This window comes from Antedon bifida, chromosome 10 (genome assembly GCF_963402885.1).
Source record: "Antedon bifida chromosome 10, ecAntBifi1.1, whole genome shotgun sequence".
NCBI classification, from domain to species: Eukaryota; Metazoa; Echinodermata; class Crinoidea; order Comatulida; family Antedonidae; genus Antedon; species Antedon bifida.
The window spans coordinates 15,224,308-15,248,486 of NC_136235.1; the positions used below are offsets into that span (position 1 = coordinate 15,224,308).

Genomic DNA, 24,179 nt, shown 5'->3' on the forward strand with positions numbered 1-24,179 from the left:
TATTTTCTTTAAAAACTTATTTAATCATGAAAATCGGGAGCTTCTTTCTTCATGTAAGTTGACTGTTTCATATGCGGTGAACCCTCATCATCTACCTGGTCAGTGTATCTCCCGGCGGAAGCAATACCAGTATGCACCAATCCCTCTTTTTGAATGTCGTCCTGGATTTCATCTTGATTAAGCCTAGAAATCTTCGTGTTGCACCCATCCCTTTCAACTTGTAAACACTCGACATTTTCTTCGTTAATAAGAGAAATATCTTGCAGAGCATCGTCTAGTAGTCGTATCTGTTCCTCGGTCGTATGATTGACTTGTTTATCTTCTGAAACGCTACTGTAAACTCTTTTCTTTACCTCCATGTTCCCACTACCGCCAATGCATCTTTTTTCCACCATCAGAATATCCTCAATGGAGTCATCAGCCAATGAGTTTATGCTGTATTGTGAACACGGTTCTTGTAACGAAACTTTTCGCGATAGGTATGATTTACACTGCACATCTTTATTCCCTGACATGTCACATTTTGTTGCCACATGTGTCAATACGGTGTCACTTCTAACGTTATGATGATGTCTTTCTAACACAGGTTTCTCGCTATTCCTAACATGATTTGAAAATGCTGCAGGTACGTCTTCTGGAGATGTCTGTTGAACATTCAATTTTGACTTTATTTCACCTGTTTCACAGTCTAAGACACGCGACGAGACGACCAGGGGAAGAGGTTGATAGTCAAGAAAAGATGTTTCTGATTCTAATATAAAATTTCCATTACCCAATAAAATTCGATCGCTTTCGGGCAAGTTATCGAACTTTTTTTCTGAAGCAAAAACTCCGATGTGGAGATTGTTGACGTCGTAAGTTTTTTCAACATTATTCTCCTTAGCTATTTCTCCAGAGTTATCAGCAGCACTTTCTGCTGCCGATGATGTTCTGTTGATTGGTCTTTGGTAAACATCGATCAATGTAACTTCGTCTTCCGATTCAACTTCTTCAACAACGCTTCCATTGGTATTGCAGTGGATTATCTCATCCCAATGTCGATCATCAGAGTGTATCATATTGTAGAATTCCTCTACATTCCTAGTTCCTGAATATTCAAACCTTTGGTCATCGACATTTTCAAATTTCTGTTCAGTAGTCCGTCCGTTCTTGCGGTTGTATTTGGAGGAATCTTCCTTTAATATATCATAGCTTTCCGTTAGTTTTACTTCTTTAAATTGATTTACAGACCCACTTTCTCTATCATGTTCCAGTGCAATGTTTTCTGTGTCTATGGGATGAGTGTGTCCAAAACTAGGATAAATATTTAAGATATCATTGGTATCTATGTGCGTCAGGTTCGTAGGTAGGCCTACAGAAAATACTGTTGGATCTACGTTACTTTGACCGATACGTTCTCGTGTATATTCTTCCGAAGTTACCTGTTTGGAGTCTTCGATACGAAACACATCATCTTGATCACAAGGTACGGTTCCGCAAACAGGTATAAAGGCCGAAGTCAGAGTTTCTAATTTCGGCAAGGTTTCGCCATTCAGCAGACTATCGGCTAAAGTGGGACCACCACCGAAATACCATGATTCGTCAACAGACATAATTTCTGCAGGCAGCGGTGGAGTCGGCGTAGTAGAAGAATCTGAATCGATACTTTTAGAAACAACTTGTTTGCAAGTATCTAGCATACCTGCTAAAGACATTGTTATATCTTCAAGCCACCTGACTGGAACTGGCGGGAGAGAAGATGCCGGTGGAGGAGTCCTATCTTTCCCACGTTCTTCGATAGTTTCTAATCTAACAGTGTTTGCATCCTTACATGTGTCTCTTCGTTTCCTCCTTTGATTTATCGATGATGATTCTCTGACAATGCTATTATGAGAGGTTACATGATTGTTCTCCATGAGGAGATTATCATCAGACGACGAGTGCATGTAGGGTCGACAATGTGCAGCAATTGGTACTAAGTAATCTTGTACTCCTGATAGCAGGTAGTTTGTGAAGTTTAACGGTGTTGTGCGTTGTTTCTCATCACCTGCCATATTCTCGATGTTCGTCTCCTCGACAATGGTCAGTTCATCATCGTTAAGTACAGTAGTACAATGATCACTAGGCCTATATGACGTATTATCACTGGTGCCACACAAGCCTACTATCTCAATATTGCCATCATTATCGGTTATATTATTCTTTATATCGGAGTCTGCTTTCGTTTCTTCAAAACCATTAGAAGCTTTCCTCTGATTGACGTTCTCTTCTATACAAATGTTATTATCTTCAATTTGCTCGGTCGGTAAGTCATCTACAGGCGTCGCTTGTGAAGAACTGCGTAGCGATAAACTGTTGTCTTCAAGATCTGATGAGAACATGGCGTCATCATAGATTACGTTATCAGGAAAACTGTATTCCGGCGATTGATGAGCAATTTCATACACAGATCTAGGGTTAGGTCTAGGCCAACGTTTTTCGTAAGAGCTCGTTTCTTCTTCTGCACAACCTCTAAAAACAAGAAATAATGGTACAATTATGGAATAAATATCATAATATTGTAGGCCTAGGTATAGGCCTAGCCTAGGTCCAGCAATATTAATATAGGCCTATTTGTGTATCTTTTTTGTGTAAGTTTTGTAGCATAAAGGTAGGCTTAGGCTGAGTTTTAGCATTATTTTTCTCAAAATTTTAAAAATGTAAACGGTCAAAAAATTACATTAGGCCTAGGCCTACAGTAATAAAACTAACCTTGTTGTGTGTTCACACGCTTCACTCGACACTTGTTCTCTTCCATTTGAACTAGGCCTAAGCACTTCTCTTATAATGTCATGTTCAGTTTCGTTCGAGTCGTTAGAAATATTTTCTTCTCGCTGACGTGGTTGTTGGTTTTTATATGAATTAGCCATATTATTACCAACGAGATTCTATAGCGCCGCTACATTTTATAATATTTCATATTACCTTGCTGACATTATGATGTAACATCTTTTAAAAAAATAAAATTTACCAAATGCATGTTTCGAACGATGGTTCCAATTTTGAGAAGTTCGTTCTTACGAAGTTTCCATAACGCACGGTGAGTATAGAATGAGTAGAATATCTACGCAACGTATTGTTGTTGGATACATCTTAGTTGCCTAGGACACAACGCAAGGACGCCGTGCAACGCAAGTCATTTGGCCAATCACAAATGACAATGTGTGCTGCGCGTACATTCTTGCGTTTCTTTTGTTTGGGAAGCTTAACATAGCAACTGATGAGTGTCGCGTCGCACATTGTGTTCTTAGTAGCGTTGTTGCCAAGCATTACTAGGTAACTACTGCGTCGCGTTATTATTATTGTTAAAGATGAGTTGGTTGGCCATACCACACGACGTATTATCCACTTTGAGAAAAAGAATCGTCTTCAGTTAGTAGGTAGTTGCTCGACAAATCTCATTACTCTAAACAAGTGATAAGGTACTTATGAATAACAGGCATAGTAGTCCTATGAAACTGATGATATAAACTACTGTCGATAAAACCAGTTATATCATTGTTTTATTGTGTTGAGCTTGTAATACATAAATACATATATTTTAACCATTTTTACTTTTGAAGGTTTAAGCTTTATTAGGCCGACATGTTGAAGAAGTGGAAGAAGACCGTGTGTGATAAGATGGATCCAAAAATATCATTCGACAAGCCACCATCTCCAAGGCTGTTAAAATGCTACAAAAACCGAGCTCCAAAACAAACAAAAAGACCTCCAACAAGGACTCACATTAAAATGTGGGTCAGTAGAATGGACGACAACAGAAAGTAACGATTTCATGAAAGAACAAATTAATAATAACATTCTTATAAAATAACCCGTTGTAGCCTATGAGAAAGGCGCTGTAAAAACGGATAGGATATGATATGCCTAATGTACTTGTTTGTTATATCTTTACACATGACCATCATGTGTAGATATTAATTTCGGAAATTGATAGAACATTACAAATTATATACAGACTATATATACCAACACGTCGTATTTTATTTTGAGTTGTTTGACTTTATATTTGTTGTTTTATTGCTGTGTATTTTTCGTGACACTTTGCTGCACCCTACCTAGTATTATTATCATGTCATTGGAGTATTTTGAGCGTTGAGATTGTTCTTAACGAAAAAGCTTTCGTTGTCAACGTTTTCTATTCGAATGACTTTCTGTTGAGCACAAATTTACAATTCGAATAAAAAAAGTACTCAACGAATCTTTACGTTGACAACGAAGTTCCCAATCGAATACGACAACTGTTCAATTAAAAAAGTTTGGACTTTTTAGTATTGTAGAGGGCGCCGTTAGATTTGAACTGACCTCTCTTCTTGTTTTTCTCTCGTCTGCTGTGTGTGAAAAAGAAGTGTGTGAGCATCCTTCTTTCTCCGGCTCTCTCAGTAAAAAATGGAAGAAAAAGAAAAAAGAAACGTTTCTAAACCAGATATTGAGAAGCTACAGCAGACAAAACGTATTTGTCGGTAGGTTATAATTAGGCCTCTAGTAGACCCTGGCTGGGCCTAGAGACTAGGCCTAGCCTAGGCCTAGCCTAGGCTAGTAGGTCTACTAGACTAGCTGCCTATAGGCCTAGGCCTAGGCCTAGTAGCCTGGCCCTAGTAGGCTAGGCCTACTAGGCCTAGGCCGGATTCCCAGTAGGGTTCAGGGACGATTCGGCCCTGAGACGATTCGGCCCGGGACTATTCGGCCCACTTTTGGTGGGACGATTCGGCCCACTTTTGGGCCGAAACATCCCACTTTGTGGGCCGAAACGTCTCACTTTAGACCAAATTCATATTCATTTTTTTTTTATTTATCAAGTTTTTAAAGGTGTTTAACAATCCGTATTTTATTGATATTGACAAAGTTGATATAATGTATATAATAAATTACTAAAAAAACGTAATTTTATATTCAATTTATTACTTCGAAAACCTTGTTTATTTCGTGCATTCGCCAAGCGGCCAACAGAGGGCGTAACTTATTTACATCGCGCGCGTGACTAAAAAATGATTATTTTCGACAATGTTTTCAAAATGTTTGCTTTATTGCATCTTTATCCCTAGTAGTGCTACCCCATAGTCTCTCTGAAAATAAAGTTTGGGGAAAAAAGCTTATTTTATGCTTATAAATGCATATCAAAGCCGATAAATGTAAGTGTGCCGAATCGTCTCAGGGCCGAATCGTCCCGGGCCGAATAGTCCCGGGCCGAATCGTCCCAGGGCCGAATCGTCCCGGGCCGAATCGTCTCAGGGCCGAATCGTCCCGTTACCCCCAGTAGTACTAGGCCTAGGCTAGGCCTAGCCTAGGCATAGGTCTACTGTAGCCTAGCCTAGCCTACTAGGCTAGTAGTGGGCATACTAGGCCTAGGCTAGACTACTAGTAGGGCCAGGCCTACTCCTAGCCTAAAAAAAAGTAGGCTAGGCTAGGTGGCGGCCCTACCCAGCCAGGAGGACATATCTGCTGAGGAAGGCCAGCTAGGCCTAGCTAGCAGGCAAGGATTAGCATGGCGAGGAGGTGTTTGATCCTATCCTAGCTAGATAGTAGGCTAGTTAGTAGGCATAGCCTACTCTAGGCTAGGCTAGGCCTAGGCCTAGTACAAGTAGGCCCTGCCTAGCCTAGAAATTATAAATATTTATATATTATTGGGATATTTTTTTTGTCTAACCTATCCAAGAAAAGATGACACAAAAAAATATCTTCAAATATAATTTTTATTTACAACACAACTTGCGTATATCTGAGTTATTTTGGTTATTCGTAATAATGGCCCATCCACATGTTAATGGAGGTATAAATACCTCCATGATGGGTCCATCAGTACTTCAACGATTAAAGACACCTTGCCTACAATTTGTGACGTTTTGTAAAAATAATACATATATATTACTTTAAAAACATTAAACCATGTCATTCTTTGTCTTAAATGTACGTTTTATGGTAAATTATGATAAAAAGTGAGAAACAATTTGCACTACCTAAGTAGCTTGCGGCGATTCACCTCTCGTGGACGGTCTTAGGCCTAGCCTAGCTAGGCTTAGTTTTGTAGGCCTAGCTTTTAAACATCGGTAACGTGTAGCTATATGCCTAGCCTGACGTTGTATAGTTGCTGCATTAATTGTCTTTCTATTTTTGCCAGACTCTATTGATACAAATTGGGGAAAACCCGGTAATGAAAAGTTAGGAGTCTTCCATTTGTTTTGGCCTCACGATCGATCGAAAAGTGGGTGAATTACAGAAAAAAACCAAAAATATCAATCCGCGCGCAATGTATTTTGGGATTTATAGCGGGCCGATAATTATTAGAATCAACTTATTTTTCACATTTTTAACAATTTAAAGACGAAAAAAGTTATCGCAATAGGACCATATAGTATTATTTTTACATTAAATATAGTTTGTGATCTTAAATTAGATCTAAAAAACGTAGAGAATGGGTCTTTAATTCTGTTTTTTTATATTGTTTATCACTGAATTAGAGGAGCTCAAGACATAATCAAGAAGTTAAGCAACATAACAAAGATAAAGCAGGCATACAGGGCAGTGTTTGACCGTGATACAATTGAGTTACGTATGAGGTATAGTATATAATTTTTTTTAACTTGATTGCAATTATCTTCAGGGAATTTATTATACTTTAGTTATTTTACACGTTATTATATAGGCTTGACATATTATATATATCACTGCTACATGTTCAACTAATTATTATATTGTGCTGGCTAAATAATTTGCATACAATTATTGGTACCAATATGAATGATAAAGGATGCACTCTCTAACATAAGCATGGTTTAATTTATATTTGTTTTATATTGATATAAGGTTGAAAGATTTGTCTGAGAGATTGATGTTTCTTCAGCCTGAATCATTTGGAAGAAAAGCAGAGGAGTTTTTATGGTGGAAAGTGTACTATGATGTTATCAATGTAATCAAGAAAAATAGGAAGGTATATCAATTTCAACTAATAATTATTATTATTTATTGCAATGTTTGCCAAGTGCAAAACAAGGCAAGGAAATACCAAATGAATGTACTTGTTGTTTAAAAGCAGTTTTGACAGACTTTCAGAGTGCATTGCAATAAAGGAAAAGGATTTAAACCACTCCTGGACTATGCAGCTGTCATGTTAAAAAGTCATTCTGCACACACACAAACATGTAGAATGACTGTGTAGTCATGTGGTGTGTTTATGGTATAAATTGCTATTATGATAGACTTTAGCAACACAAAGCAGTCAACGTTTTTCTCCTAGCAGTCTTAAGCTCTGCCTACACTATCAAACTAGTTTGACAAAAATAAAGTGTAATGTGGCCAAATATGGTAGTGATATGACATCATCATGTCCATATATGGGCACATCACATTTTTTGTAACATAAAGTTTGATAGTGTAGACAGAGCTTAAGAGCTGATTTTGTGATTTGTAAACAACATTAATGAATAATTTGTTTATATTTCAAAGCATGTTAGACGAGGATCTTCATTGGAGTGTGCATATCGTACACATCTCATCTCGGCTATTGGCTTCTATCATCATTTATTGCTCAGGCTTCAGAAAGAGTTTAACTTGAATCTAAAAGGCATTGTGGATCTTATTGATATATCAGAAATGATCTCTGAAAAAGGTATGTTTATGTTTTAATAGTTAATACTTGAATATACTAATCTTGTTAAACTATTGTTATGTTCCTTAAATTTCATAATCAAAGGCAATAAAAACTAAAGTACATTTCTAGGTTTATTAACATAGATTTAACCAATAATTGTGTGTGCGCTATTAATATGTCATGATTTTATTTTTTATCTAGATAAAGCAGAAGCCACTGAGAAACCAAGTGAAAAGGCAAAACAATGGGCTGAGAAAGCATGTCATCGATGCCTCATTTATCTTGGAGACTTGGGTAAGTTTGTGTCTTGGTATTAAACTTGCAAATTACCCAAACTAAAATATTGTGCTAAAAATGAAATGAGATTTGTCTTTTTTCCCCAAAAAATGTATTATAAAATTCTTAAATAGTTTTGTATTTTATATATCCTTTTTTTTTCCATTGGATATTTTTTTCCATTTTTAATATTTAATTATAGCCCGTTACCATCAGGATTTTGATGGTTACCGCAGCCAAGTCTTGGCTCAACGTTATTATCACCAGGCCTTGCTGTATAATCCAGATGTGGGAATGCCTCACAATCAACTTGGAACACTTGCTGGCATCAGGCATCAGAGTGTTGATGCAACATATCACTATATAAGATGGTAAGCAGTAACAAAGTAAGAAGTATTATAACATGGGTTCAAGGATGTAGCCAAGACGTGCTGAAATGAGTCACGTGTGCGCTCTTTATTTTTTTCACTATCATGCACTGGAGTGCAAAAAGTGCGCAGCAAAAAAGCATAAAAGCACTCTGCATGTAAATCGTATGGCAGAATACGTAATCGCGCTAGCGCTGCACGATTTATGAGTAGAACCAATCGCCTGCACCGCGGCCCCATTTAAAAAAACAAAACAAACACACACCACTTGTATATCTTGTCGATTCTGGTACACAACTGTTTTGCTAGGCAAGGCTAGGATTTGGTTGCCGAGCAGAGTGGTGCTTGCCACGGTAGGCCTAGGTGTATTCACCCACAAAGGTAAATGAAAATAGTTCATAGACTCATGTTATAAAACAAATAACGGTATACACAAGTCTATATTTGTACGTTAGTGGAGATGCGGCTCACTTCCGAGTATTCACAATGTCTTCACTAACGCACTCTGACTTGTGCATTATTTGTATAATAAACTATATAGTATGTAAATATATTGTATACACATTAACATGTTTACTATCAGGGACAAGTAAATACTGCTAGAACACTGTTAAACAGCCCACCATGTTACTTGGGATTACTTAGGAAAAATAGTAATCATTTATGTACCTCTACCCTCTTTGTTTGCTTACATTAGAAATCGGATTATTTTTGCAATTATGCTTGTAGAATCCTTTATATAGTGAGTTTTCGTTGATGATATAGATGGAAGGAAACATTATTTTATAAAAAAACATTTTTTATGTTATATAGCATGCTGGCTGATATACCATTTGAAGGTGCTAGTGATAATCTTGCCAAAATATTTCAAAGAAATCGAAAGAAGTTCAGAGATCTTCCAGAAACAAATAATCGTGACTTGCCACCAGACATCCAAAGGTAAACATTGTCACTTTGTGACAAGTACAAATGACACTTCTTGTTGTGATCCATGAATCCGTCATATTCACCAATCATACTTAAGTGAAATAGTATTACACTTAAGTCAATATATATTGTCTAAAATAAAGATTACTGAACTATTTAACATAGTATACAACTGACTCCAAATAACGAGGGGCAAGCCATGATTCAAAACACGGATTTTTTTGGATCATCATCAAGAATGAAAGGAATGATGATCAAATAAAGATCAAAACGTTGAATAATTTTTAAATCGTTATTTAGATTCAGTTTTATACTGTGTTATTTAAACATCAGTGCATCTATTGGTTTTTTAACTATTTAACAAATTACTGTTTTTTCAGGCCTAAAGATATCAAGCATCTCTTGATAAAATTCCTACGTCTTCAAGACCTCCTGCAGCCTGAGTCAAACCCCACAAGTGCAGAATTGTCTAATCTTTGCCAGGCTGTGCTTCATGACTTTAATCTCTGCATGTACTATCCACCCAACCATAAGGTCCATCTTGCACCAGTGGTGCTGAAGAATCTTGATGACATCAGAGAGCAGCATGTATCAGCAGATGTTGTCTTCAAGGTAGTCATGATGGCGCTGATGACAATTTACAAGCTTCAGAAAGCAGGTAAAATATAAGGAGTTTAGCTTAGTGGTTAAGATGCTTGGCTACCGATCACAATCCTGGGTTCAAATCCTGTCGGATATCCACTCCCAAAACGTGTTGATATGTTTGTCTTGTGAATAGGATTGCCACCGTTGAGATATATAGTATATATTGAGATGGATAGTGAATGAATTCACTTATGGTTATCCTTGAATCTTTTATTTCACTTTATGAAAGGGACATCCTAAAAACTGTCAATAAATTCTTTAAGCTTAGCCGAAGTGGTAGACTGATCACTCTGAATCAAAACACTAATCGTTGCCGACAATCATTTGTTTATAATTCTATTCATGTATTTAATAGCAAGTTTGTTATATCTCTGTATTTTCTTTGTTGTTGTATTTATATCAAATGTAAATCAACCAACCAAATTTCATTTGTACCTTGTTGTATAAATGACAATAAATACTATCATATTGTATCGTATCTTTAGCAAATTGCCTAAATAATAGAAAAGAAGAATGATATATGAATATAGTGATATAATAAATATTGGCTCAAATCTCTGGTTTTCTGAAAAGTCTGTTTTTTAGAATTTTTAATAATCATAATTTGGGATCTGTAATTAGTAAAACTCATTGATAGGCTTTGTTTTTTTAAATCTAGGCTCAAAGCATGTGTCTGCTGCCATTGCATTTACGTTAGCACTTTTCTCACATCTTTTAAACCATGTGAATATGAGAATCCAGGGGGCGCTGTATGATGTACAACATCCTAGTTCACCTAGTGCTTATGACAGTAATATACACATTTCAGGTAACTATTTGTTTGTAATAAGTAAAAATTTCCATAGGCTTGGTGGAAATTCACTTTTAATAAAATGTTTGTACACATGTCTAATAACGTAAGTAAGAGTTAAAGTAAAACATAGACTTAAACTTAAGCTTATTTTGTTTTGTTGATAGTGACTTCTGATGTGTCTATTCGGTAGTAACTTTTTTTATAGTATTATTAAAAAAATTGCATTTTCTTAATATGAAATCATATGGGATGAAACTAACACAAATAAATGTTAATTAATTCCAAAATGTTCATTTTTTAAAAATCGATTTTGAGCTTTGATTTTGAATCAATTCAGTTCATTACAATTGTTTAACATATTTATGTATTGGAATGATGTGAGTTGCTAAAATAATGAATGTAGGTGTAATTTTATGCATTTTTGAAATTCATATTTTTAGATGCAACTGATGAGGATGATGAGGATGATGAAATTGTGAAGTCTGGACCTGCAAGTCCAACCAATACATTAACTCCATCACAAAGCCAAGACGGTAGCCCAACTAAAACCATCCCTAGAGATGGCAAAAAACAAGTCAGTAAGTCCTTACGTAGACGCCGTGCACGATCCATGCAATCAAACAAACCATCAAGTGACCAATATGATCTCAGCGAGGGAGAGCTCAGTATCAGCAGTCAATCAGATTTCAGTACTTCGGATGGCGATGTAGCAAGTGAGGGAGCTCCATTTTCATCTGGTTCTGATAGTGATTTCCTGATGGACAGTCAAGATTTTGAGATATCTAAATCAAAGGAAAATAAGAGCCCTGATGTGAAGATGACCTCTCAGATTTCTGTGGAGCAGATGCCTGCAGGTGCTAGAGGGAGTCCTGCCACTATTGCACAGAACCTCAAAGATCTGTCATCGCAGCTTTTCTCTCAGAATCCAAGCACTAGCTTCTTAAAACGCAACATCCGTCTTGCTCCATCCTTTGAAGCTTATGAGAATGACAGGTCAGAGGTCGAAGGTAAAAGTGAACCAGTAGATGTCAAGGAAGATGATCCTAAAGAGAAACCTGTGAATGAAGGTCTGTTTAAACTAAAAGATTTGAAATTTGAGAATAACATCTTTTAGGTGGTATGAACTTGTTTAGGTCATTTCTCAACTGTTTTACATTGAAACCTCCAGCCACAGTACCACATGTTCAGTAGTTATTATTTGTTAGTTCTGATATTTGTTCCTTTTTTTCAACAAATCCACTCTCAGGTCTCTTTAAACAGTAGTAGTTAATACAATCCTTACATTTTTCACCGTTCGAATGAATGTGTGTTTTTACTGTTAGATAAAGAAGATGCTGTCCAGAAATTGATATCTGTATTAGCAAATGAGGAGTTGTTACCAATTGTAAAGCTGTTTTGTGATTGGCTGAGAGGACATTCAGATATTATTACCACAACTGCTCAGGTAAATATTTGTTTTATATCATGTTTGTGGTAAAATTGACATATAGATATAATATAATGTATGAGGACCACTACTCTGTATAAACTGAAGCATAATCATCCTTTTTGATGATCATGATCTTTACTTCCTGTAGTGTCCTACACGCTATATGCAACCATCACCATCATAAACTAACATAACATCATCTATGAAACATTACTCTAAAGAAAATTGCTATATATTGTTTCTTATTTCTTGTCCTCTTCTTTCCTGGCTATTTTCAAAGATTTTGAGACCATGGTTAAAGTTTTTTTAATTTATTTTTTCAAATTAGAGTTCGCATACATTGTGGGCTCGCTTGGCACTTCTTCTTAACCAGCTTCCTCGAGAGAAACAAATCTGTGAACCAGGTATGTTCATTTATCTTACCTTTTATTTCCACAATTTATAACTATAGAGTGATAGATGATTGGTTAGGGTGGATAAAGCTAGTGACAAACATATGATAATTATTTATCCTATGACAGGACATGTGATAACAGGCATCATAGATTATTATCTTGAAATGCGTTCATCATTATTGATTCTCTTGTTACAGTAATAAGTGATGATGCATGAAAACCAGATAAAAAAGACAACTGTTTTTGTATGATTTACATATTGTTATCTTTAGATCTTAAGTGGTTTATTGATAGGCGATTGAGGTCAGGCAGCCATGTAATAGAATCAGCCTGTATCACAGGTGTACATATGTCAGGTGTTTGTTGATGCATAGAGAAAATAGACAATGTCATTTGCATACATTATGCAGAAGTAGTAAGGTGTATCTGCAGTTATTTTAGATGGAATATGGTCGTTATTTACTAGTAGAATTAGTATGTGTATAGATTGGTATATAGATTGTACATCATGTTTGTGTATTATCTCTACATACAAGTTTAACAACCCCAGTGTGTGACAGTGATTGCATATGAATACATAGAAGAACAAAGGGTAGACATGTAGTTAATACAATGTCCTAATATCAACAATAGTTTTCTTTTTTTTCTCGCTGATCCCCTCATGAACACATGATGTTTTGTCTGAACATCCTTTTTTCAGTGACTTATTCTGTTTATATAGTTACATTAGTATGAATGCCAGATCAATGACCTGTATTCGAAGACATTTTTATACTAAATATTATGTTAGTAGTACTCTTGCATGTAAACTCAATTCACACGTACAACACAAATGTAACAAAATGTAGGAATTGATGTATATCTTCTGAATATCTCTAACCTATTTAAAATGCTTTCACATGTTAGTTTGTCACAGAAAAGTTATATATGAGCATTGAGCAGATACCACAGTGTTGCATCGATGTATAATCTGTGAGACCTCACTGAAGACGCCTGTAAAGATTACCCACTTATTCCAACATTTTTGTATTTGTGAATCGAGTATCAAGACCAACATTATTAATAATTCCAGAGTATTATTTCAAAATAGTTAGATTTTTGTGCATGATGTGAAGTACTTTATAAACAAATTTAACCAAATTTTTGATTATAGTACATGGCTAAAAGGGTCATTTAATTGGAGTATGTATGTTTGAGGTTATTGTCAGCTATCCTCAACTTCCATCATAATTTAGATGAGACATCTAAAGGAAGTCTAGAATTAATCTAATTATTTTGGATCACTGTATAATTTCCATAAATCACATCGTATAACAACCTATCAAGTTTCAACTAGTTCATCTGACCTCGCTTGACCTTCTTTTGTCTTAAGGAAACAATACGGGTTCTAATGACTAAATATAAATCACAATTTCCTCAGGCCGACTGTGGTAGGATCAAAGCAGGCTGTTTTAATTTGTGGATTCCTTGTAACCTCTGTTGTCCCCATAGTAAGCTCAGCCTAAGCCTGCGGTATTAACTGTAAACATTTGTGTTCCAAGCTGATTTCGGTTTTGTTCAGTTCATTAAAATCGATAACAAGTTTTTGTGCCAACTTTGTGGCAAGCAAGTAATAGATAGAAAACTAAATTGAGCTCTCTCTCTCTCCCCTATGTTCTGGGAAATTTAAAACAATGTTTTCATAGAAATTATGGTTAATTGTGTCACTAGGCTTCCATACCTACTAAAGTTGTTAAATATTATCTTAAAATACTAATTTTAGAGAGCGATATCGTTTAATGATATTAGGTATATCGGTGATATGATGATATTATCAGTTCGAGATCTGTCTTTGTCATATTGCTTGTATCCTAGGCAAGATACTTTTTTCTCCTTCAGATGTGATGTACAGCAACTGGTACCGTGTGTATTAATTTATTAATACGCTATTCAATGTTCTCTCTCATGGTAGGTGTTGTATTGTGGTTGACGTGTGACCATAGATGATGTAATAAGAATCAGTTTATGATTATCAATACTGTACATTCATTTTTTAAATTATTTTAATATCCAGAACAAACCAATTATTATAATAAGCACCTCAGGAAAGTCTATGACTAACGTATTATTTGTGTGTAGTTAATAAAAGATGGCTTGTCAACAAGTTAAAGTCATACTTTCTTAACACAATTATTTGGCCATCAATAATGTTTCTAGGCTAGGCAGTACATCCTGTGTGAAAATATCTATCAACTATGAATTCATAATGTATGCTCCTCTGCATCTCATGCTCTTTTTAAAACTGATTTGGCTTTGGTATAAAGCTCTGTCTATACTATCAAACTAGTTTGACAAAAAAAGTGTGATGTGCTCAAATATGGTAGTGATGTGCCCAAATATGGTAGTGATATTAAATCATCACCATATATGGGCACATCACATTTTTTTTCACATAAAGTTTGATAGTTTCATCAGTTTGCATAAGGCAAGATCTTAACATATTTGATTTAAATGAACTTCTATTTAGTTAGCTCCTCTTGGCCAATCAATCTAGAGTGCTTTAGATTTGTACATAATTGAATTGTAGTGCCGGAGGACATTTTCCAGGTTAAAAAATTGATTAATTAAGTCACTGTCTTTTAATTGGAAGAATGTGGATAACCACAGAGGTTGTGTTTACGAAATGTTTAAGCATCCGGAACATGCTAGCGGGACAAAAGAACCGGAATATCCTCAAATTTAATCAACAGTTGCACAAAAACTGAACGGCACCAGAATTTGAATTTGTGCGCGAAAGTTGCATGATTTGCATAGAATTCTCATAAACCCTTTGTTTTATATCTGAGTCCCAAAAAACAGGTGTGTACCTTTGCCGGGTCAATTTCGACTTCCAAAGCTGCTAAATTCAGACGAATAGTCATTAAAATATAGTTATAATGATTAATTACTGTATTATCCGGGGATGTTCGGGGACATTTTTAAGCGCACTCTGATACAATTTTCCATGATGACATCTTATGAATGTGAGTCAATTATGTTACTTTATGTCTGCCTGCAAAATTCCTTAAACCTAAATTTGATTTGAAATAGAAAATATGCAAGAGAGAAAAATGTAACTGAGACTCCACATTCTGCTTGATATTGCACCCCTAGGGGCTTTTATGGTATGTTCAGGTACAGTAACGTACATATCATTTCACTCTTAAAGTAGAACAGCACTAGTTCTTAAGTATAATAACAAAATTGCTATTCTGAATAATTAATAGGTTTGTTTACACCTATGTTGTAAAAATAGCACTTGATTTATAACATTCAGAAAGACATTCTGAAATGTCTTCTGTAAGAAATCCAATGCAAATGTAGAAAATGTATTCGTCAAATGTATAAATTATGTTTGAGAAAGCAGGAAACTGATTTCTCATAAATGTCTTAAAAGACATTCCAATATAAATTGATTTGTGGCAGGATTGATACCTCATAGCTGACTGCATTGGGCTTTTAAGGCTTTCTACGTGACTGTTGGTGGTTCTAGTTTAAAATACATTGTGCTTTCAGTTGATACCTAGCATTAGTAGTTCATAAAGAGGATTTTTGTTTTAATTGGATGTGGAGTTCTATAGTACTACTATTTCAGTCAATAACATACCCACCCCTCCTGTTTGTGTGAATGTATTCCATTTGAAAATGATGTTTTGCTACTACAGCAGATATAGGGTTTTTCCCCCCATAAAATCAGCAAAAATCATTATGAGCTATTTTTAAAGTAGTTTGCCATCACTTTTTATGCTGCTGATCTCTAGTTTGAAAAGGAAAACGGGATTTCAGCAAATAGTGGGGTTTGTTCGAATACCAGGCTACTTTGGATATTTTTTACTAAAAAAGAAGTGGTTTTCTTACAAAATTTCTTTTTTTTCAATAGCAAAATGATGTTATGTTACTTAGGTACTAGGGGGCACATGTTGACAACCCAGCTTTGATTATTTCATAATTCCTTCTTTTGATTTGGTTTTATAGTAAACTGGGTGTAACCAACTTTTTATGTAGATTGCCAACAGTTGTCTACACAGCTTACACCACCTCACCTGTTGTAACATTCTCAAACATCATCTGTTAATTTTCCTGTCTATGTCAATAAAAGGTGAAAATTCGGATGCGTTTTGTGACGGATAAATAATTTCTGTTTGCAGTCTGTGGTGTTTAAAAAATGTATTAAAATATACAACTGGCGGTATGTCATATTTGTACAAAAAACATAAAAATAAAGCAGCTTATTAAACTCTACATTCCGTGAATGGCAATGAACATTCCATGAAAGGCAACGGAACAAAAGATGGCACCAGGCATCTTCTTGAGAATGTGCTTAAACGTTTTTCTTTAAATTTTAATAAACATTCCCATGTCCATTTCCTAATTTGAAATGATGTGTACTGCCCTCTGTTGGTTTTGAATGTTTTTCTCATTTATTGTTAAACATTTTTCCCTTACTGCAGATATTTGCATTTACTACTGATTTTTGAATCACATAATGCCATTCAGTATTAGTTTTAATGCATGGGAATTGTCTGCAACACAAGGCTGGTGACTTTTTTGTTTTAAAAAACCAGCCTACAGTGTGCTGCCTATACTCAACAATCAAAATCCAAGCCTGCTTTTTTAAAACGATATAGCCTCTTACCTAGCATTGAACATGTGATTTAATCTGCAGATAAATTGAATAAAAGTTTACTTTAGAATAATAATGAATGTTTTGTATTCGTTGAATAGGCAGAATATTTTAATTCATTGAAAGCCTGAATAACCTATTTAGCCCATAAAATATAGTTCCTATTCAACTCACAAACATTCATTATTTGTATGCTACTGTATGTTTATTTATGTACTGAGGACTGTATGAAGGATCATCTATCATCACATTTATTTAGGTTTCAATGAAATACATTTAAGTCATAAATCAAACCTTCTGGCATTGCAAAGTTTATATAACATTAGGTCAACTAAAAAGTGCTAGTTTCAGGTTCTGAATTTCAAATGAGAAGCTTTAGACAGACTGAATGGAGGATATTTATTTCACAGTGTTCAATAGTATAGTATTTTGGCTGACGTCTGTAGCGAACGACAATGTCAATTAGTCTAACATTCATTTGAAATAATGGATGAAATTAAGCCAGACTGTTTAAGACTGTTTAAAGCACCTGGGTTGATTGATCAAGGGCTTCTCTCTCCAGTGCCCACCTTAACCAGAGGAGAGGCATGAGCCAATACGTCTGAGGCAGATTCTAGATGCATGGGCTGCCATAATTTCAAATGCCTAATGGGACCCCAGCTCTATATACAACACCCAACATTCCCAGATGATCTCCCATTCAAGCTCTAATGTGACAAGAACCAATAGAAGTAATAATGCAAAAACAACCATTCTACATATTGAAAATCTTTATTTAATTAAACATGCTTTTATTATGAGAAGATTGATACCCATTGAGAGATTTATTTGTACAAATACAGTAGATTTATTTTTTGAAAAAATAGCTAATTATAACAGTTAAAAATATCATGTGGCTTTATTTAACATTTTGTTGAACCGATCTTTAATTAAATGTAAAGCCTGAGCCTACATCTTGTGTTATTTCAATACAACATGCAAATGTTATAAACTGCAGAAATGCTTTAAAATATCAATATATCATGGATAAATTGACATAAATTTACAAGTATTCAAACTCAAATTTATCACAAGTTAATTTCCGTTTTGAATAAACTCATCATTATACACTATTTTTTAAGGTAAATTAAGCATATCAAAATTAATTTTTAGCATGGAGTATTAATATACCTAATCTAGGGCTAAATTGAGGTAACAAGTTAACTGTAGAGGCATAGGCCTATAACAGGTAAATTTTTTTTAAAAAGAAAACAACTATTTGAAAAATGTTATCTATTATCAAACTTATAAATTTGGTTTCTCTTTAACATTTAACCTTCCTTTTGAATGTTGCAGTCACGTCAGTGTGGAAGGTGGATAAGAATATCTAGGTAAATAACAAGCTTAAAAACATCCTCCCATGTCCTGCTGCCCCAGGTTGACTTTTATATGCCAGCCCTGTCGCTCAGTTGGGCAGTCAATCAAAAATAGTTGGGCAGCAGAGCTTGGCCAATATACCACTGTTCTCTAAGGACATTTCATTACTGTCTGAGAAGATTGTGTCACATTTTGGCGTTGTTTTGATGTCTGAAAAATGTCAACTGTATTATTTTATAAGTGAAATATATGAGTACTAAAACTGTAAGGAAAAATGTTGATTTAATTAAATTTAACTTGATAAATTTGGACAGTTTTGTATAGCTAAATCATGTCATGTCATACAGGGTTGTTGAGTAACAGAAATACTTTTTTTATTAATGTTTCAGATTGGTCAGTCATTCTTTTCCCTTTTATTGTCTGTTCCCTTTTATTGTCTGTTCTATTAGAATAGAAAAGTTTTCCAACAAATTTGGCCGTTGGGAGCTCTCATGGCGTATACTACCTACAGATCATGGATATATCTTTAAACTTTTTAAGCATTTATCAAAAACATAATCTGTTTTACTCTTTCAGATACCTGCAGGGCACCTGTTGAAACAATCATTAATGAAGCTAACCAGAATGTGCAATGGCATCAGGAACTACCAATCACAGAAGACATCATGGTCTGGAAGATTCCACCACTAAGAGACGTTCAGAAGTGGATGAAGTTTGACCTCTGTCACCAGCTCTGTCTCTCATGCCATGAGGAGGTAAAACTGGAATCAAAATATGTTTTCCACCTCACAATTGCAAACTCTCTTTATACCTGTCTACTGAATTGAAGACAACTGTCACATAGAAAACAACAAACAAAACAAGATACATAAATTACATAAAAGGAGTGGGGAAGTTGTTGGAAAAACCTTTAACTCCTGTGTTTGTAATGTAAGGTGAAAATGATATAACCAACTTTCCTCATTCAATTATTAAAATTATATTACTTAATATTCAGGTATTGATTCGTGTTGCATGTCTTCGTCAATTTGGACACTCCCTCAGCAAGGTCCGCGGTTTCACGTTCACGTATGACAGCAAGAACATGGTATTCTTAGCTCCATCACAAGGTGAAGGTGGAGAAGTCGGGCAAGTAACAAGTGACTCCATGGACAGAATCCAAGCACAGAAGAAGATGGTAAGTGAAGCAATGAAGCATTTTTATTTATTTCTGATTCTCAGAATTATCATAATTTGAAACTATTGTTTGAAACATACCCTAACTGGTAGAATCAAAACAGAAAGATTGAAAGGTAGGTAGAAATTGTTTTTGAAAATGTCCAAGCTTTAGTTTCATTGCTGTATTGATATACAATCAATTCTCACAATACCCGACACCCCTGGGCTGGCCTAATACAGTATGTCTAGTTTTCAAGAAATTATGGTATTTTGAATTTGGATAACATATATAAATTATTTTCCAATCATAATTATGCCTTCATCATCATGGGACGATTTTATTATAAAATTACACTTGGTAAAGTTGGTTTTAGCATTGCGATTTAAAAACACAGCATTTGGCAATTGTTTCAGAAACTATCGCTGAATAATTGCACAGGTTCACCCCACTTTTTAATAACCTATGTACTTTCAGTAAACATGTAAGCTTACAAAACTTTATCTGTTGACACATAAACATACTCAACTACCGAACCCTGGTAAAATATTTATTCAGATATTAACTGTGTTTTCAAAATGATATTGATTCATAACAAGTTAAAAGGTCGATGTTTTTGCTGTGATTGTTTGGTTATTACAAAATAGGTATTATTAAACAAACAAGTTAACCTGGATTATAGGATACCAAAGATAATAATATTAAGTACATAGACAGCTTTTATGTAATAGTAAGGTGGTAGACCTGCTGAATTGTAGACGATTTTCTTTTTAAATGTTAAGTTTCATTGCGCGCATGCAGGGACGTTGGAGCATCTCTTTACTCAATTTCTTGATACACTTTGGAAGATTGTAGGTTTATGTGACGACACAATACATGCTGCTCCGTGGTCACACTGAGTAGTCGCATATTGAAACTGTCCTATTCTGTTCATAGCACAAGCGTTGCATGGTCAATCTGCCGAGTTTGAAAATATGATTTGATTAATAATTTATTTATTCTTAAGCTCTGTCTACACTCCTATTGAATTTTATGTGACAAAAAAATGTGATGTACCCATATATGGACATGATCACTACCATATTTGGGCATAATACTACCATATTTGGGCATAATACTACCATATTTGGGCACATCACATTTTTTCTGTCAAACTAGTTTGATAGTGTAGACAAGGCTTTATGTAGCGCATCTCATTTCACTGTACATTACACAATTTCAGATCACAACAAATATACAAAGACTTTAAAAATAGAAAGCCCTGTACAATTGATGAAAAAGTTAAAATGTGAAAAATACAAAACTAAAACATCATTATATGTCGGTCAAACTAAACCATGAGATCCATCGAAAACTAAACAATTAACAACATCTGGTAGGCTTATATGACAAACAACGAGAATAAAGTATACACTTATTTGTCTGTGAATAGTACAACAGTATAAATAAGGCCATAAAAATCCTGTCTATACAAACAAATGTATGATATCATAGATTAAAATGTAAACGATCATCAACAAATAAACAGTAATATATATAGCATTGTTAGCATTGTTGTGATGGTACAGCGTGTTTACCAATAAATATCATTAGATTTCAACATGTTTGTTCTAACCTATATCAACAGTTTACTATGTACACTACTGAAAATGTCATTTATTGTGTAGTTCCAAACCGGTATTTGTATAGTGATTAATTGTTTGCCTTCTGTGTATACAGTCACTCAGCTTATTTACAATGTAAATATCACATGTTATAGACCAGAATTATAATTTCAAATGCATTCTGCTGATGATAAGCTTAATATTTGTATAAAAGATTGAACAGCAATGTTGATAAGATGTATTTGTATGGCGATAACATATTATATCATTAGTTATCAGTGTGAAGACTTTGAAGTTAATATAGCCCATCAGCAAATTAGGTCTAATTCAGTAAATCAGTAGCCATAAACATTATGAAAAAAGTTGTTCTGTTTTATAGGAGGAGTAATTCCTCCATGTTATATTAATAGCAACAAACCCTGATGGATTATGTGGATAACATTAACAATGACAATCTTTTGGTAATTCAAATCTTTCCGTCTGACATTTGGACTTTGTACTTTCTATCATTGTTTCAAGTTGTTGGCTAGAATGACTCTCAGTTGCTATGTATGAAACGAGATTGGGGTTATAGAAAACTGTAACATGATCTGAGGCACAGTCTGTTAGTTATCTGTTGTCAACACAGTCTTTATACCACATGCCTTCCTCTTTTAAAAGTACACTCTAGTTTTCATGAAAATGACTAATGTGTCTACTGTATTTTTTAATCTATCCCATTGAAAGCCGAAATACCTCTTTCCCTTTAACCTCCTTCCTCCCTTTCTCCCATCCTTTACTCTCCCCCTTTTCCTCCCTCCCCCTCCCCCTTTCCCTCCGTTCCCTCCTCATTCCCTCTCTTCTCCCTTTCTCTTCCCTCTCTCCTCCTTCCCTCTATAGTAATATTGTTAGTATTATTATTATATTATTGGTAGTAATACCCCCATCTAACTAGAAGCCGATCTGGGGAGACCATGGTGATCCATCCCGATCTTCAAATTGGGGATAATCAATTTCAATTTCTAGACCCCTGGAAGCATTCTACTACGCAGGTACTGAGCTACAGCAGAAGAGAAGCGCTTGTGGAGATTGTACGATGACGACAGCCTGGACTGGCCCCGATATCGCCACGTAACATGTCCAAAATTTACAAGGACTATGCCGTTCCATCCTGATCACAGACGCTTCGTCTCATAACCACTACGCTACAGCCGATCTGGGCCGATTTGGCCATCGTAGTACAATCGCTTTCTAGTAGGTGGGGGTATAAGTTTATTTATTCATACGGTAAAATCCAGTTATTTTTTTCGCAGCAGAAACAGGACCTAATATGTGTTAATTGACTTGACTTTACACTTTATGTTAATGTTGTTACAATTTTTTTCATCGCTTACATACAATGTCATCAACACATGTTGTTTACAAAGTGATAATATATTGTCTATTCTGTGCTAATATTTAGATAGGCAAACAGCTTCATCTTATTTACTCAAATATACCATAATAAAAATAAACATAATTATCAAATGCTTAACCTTTGCCTATTTAGTTCTCTTGACACGATTTGTCTAACCCAATGTCTGAAATGCACTAAAGCATACAGTAATTTGGTTTTAAATAAGTGATTATAACATTTTTTATTTGTAATATATCATTTTTCTTGTATATGAATACACAAATAATTGTCACCACTGATTAAAACTAATAAAAGGGCATACTGTACATGAATTTTGCATTTGGCAGATAAGCTAACTGGTCCAAAGTGATGAGAAATAGTCAAAGTACTGTTCAATTAAATATTAAAAATATTACATAAGTTATTACTAACCAATATAGGCATATTTAGAGTAACATAGGTATAAAGCAGTCAATTGGGCACATAGAGCACACATTCTATACATTAGAATAGAAGTAACACTATACATAAAGCAGTGAGTCTATTAGCACTACAGGCAATACTAAGGCATAAATAGTGAGTCTATTAGCACTCGGTCTAGACATATTTAGAAGTAACAAATGAGTCTATAATATTTAGAAATAACACTAGGCACAAAAGCAATGAGTCTATTAGCACTCGGTCTAGACATATTCAGTAAAACAGGCTATAACAACATGAATTTGAATTCTAGTCAGTCTTAAAAATATATTACAACAGTCATATTAATTAATAATAATAATAATAAGTCTATTGCAAACATGTTTAGATTACAGTAGAGACTGCCCCCAATTATGATCAGGCTAACAAGTGCTCAGAGATTAATCAAACACATTTTTTCTCTTCTTTTTTTCTTATGTTAATCAGGTACACAAATATCTCCAATTTAGAGTTGTCTGTCTGTTGCTGAGAGATCTGTAGTGGTTCATGATTTCGGTACCTGGTAGTTAGCGTGTTGGTGTTTTTTACACATTTGAATTGGGGCTTAATAGATAGGCCACATCCTGCTATCAGTGCCCCAGAAATCTTTATGTGCATATTTTGATTATGAAATGGAATGTACTGTATAGTAAATATTGCTTATATGTCATATTGTGTTGATGACACTGTGATTGTGCAATAAGAGTTCACCCTGTAACCAGGTGACAGTAACAGTTGGTAAGGAGCATAAATGTAAAAGTGCATTTATCAAAAGTAGGGTAAATATTTGTTTTTGTTTAATTAAACAAAACTACTATCTGCCTGTGTTAATATAAGTGACTGAGCTTAAACTCAATTTAGTAATCTTAGTGCCCTACTGACAACCGAAATTATGAAAATTAAAACAATTAATTAGTGATATTAGGGATACTTCATGAATTTATATAATGACCTAGTGGTAAACTGATTTTGAGTGTGTTATTGTATTCCAGTTTACTGGTTGATACGTAAATCACTGGACTGGATTCGAACCAGTGTTAGTGGACATGCAGGCACAATTTAGCAGCGCATTGCAGCCTGGCCCTAAATATAAATGTGTGACTTTTAAACATTCCCAACATCAAACATTACTACTACAACCACAGAGC

General features: G+C 34.9%; 1 protein-coding gene across 1 annotated transcript in view; it reads left to right on the forward strand.

Moving 5' to 3' along the window:
- Nucleotides 1-4,356: 4,356 nt before the first annotated feature.
- LOC144853694 (nonsense-mediated mRNA decay factor SMG5-like) overlaps nt 4,357-24,179 on the forward strand; it is a 58,239-nt gene continuing 38,416 nt past the window's right edge. Inside the window, exons 1-14 of the mRNA XM_078711469.1 lie at nt 4,357-4,481; nt 6,477-6,575; nt 6,823-6,946; nt 7,462-7,624; nt 7,808-7,900; nt 8,085-8,253; nt 9,064-9,189; nt 9,558-9,835; nt 10,481-10,630; nt 11,056-11,682; nt 11,938-12,059; nt 12,373-12,448; nt 19,014-19,192; nt 19,435-19,614. Coding sequence (XP_078567595.1) covers nt 4,408-4,481; nt 6,477-6,575; nt 6,823-6,946; nt 7,462-7,624; nt 7,808-7,900; nt 8,085-8,253; nt 9,064-9,189; nt 9,558-9,835; nt 10,481-10,630; nt 11,056-11,682; nt 11,938-12,059; nt 12,373-12,448; nt 19,014-19,192; nt 19,435-19,614 — 2,460 coding nt within the window. The 5' untranslated portion in view covers nt 4,357-4,407. The remainder of the gene's footprint in view (nt 4,482-6,476; nt 6,576-6,822; nt 6,947-7,461; nt 7,625-7,807; nt 7,901-8,084; nt 8,254-9,063; nt 9,190-9,557; nt 9,836-10,480; nt 10,631-11,055; nt 11,683-11,937; nt 12,060-12,372; nt 12,449-19,013; nt 19,193-19,434; nt 19,615-24,179) is intronic.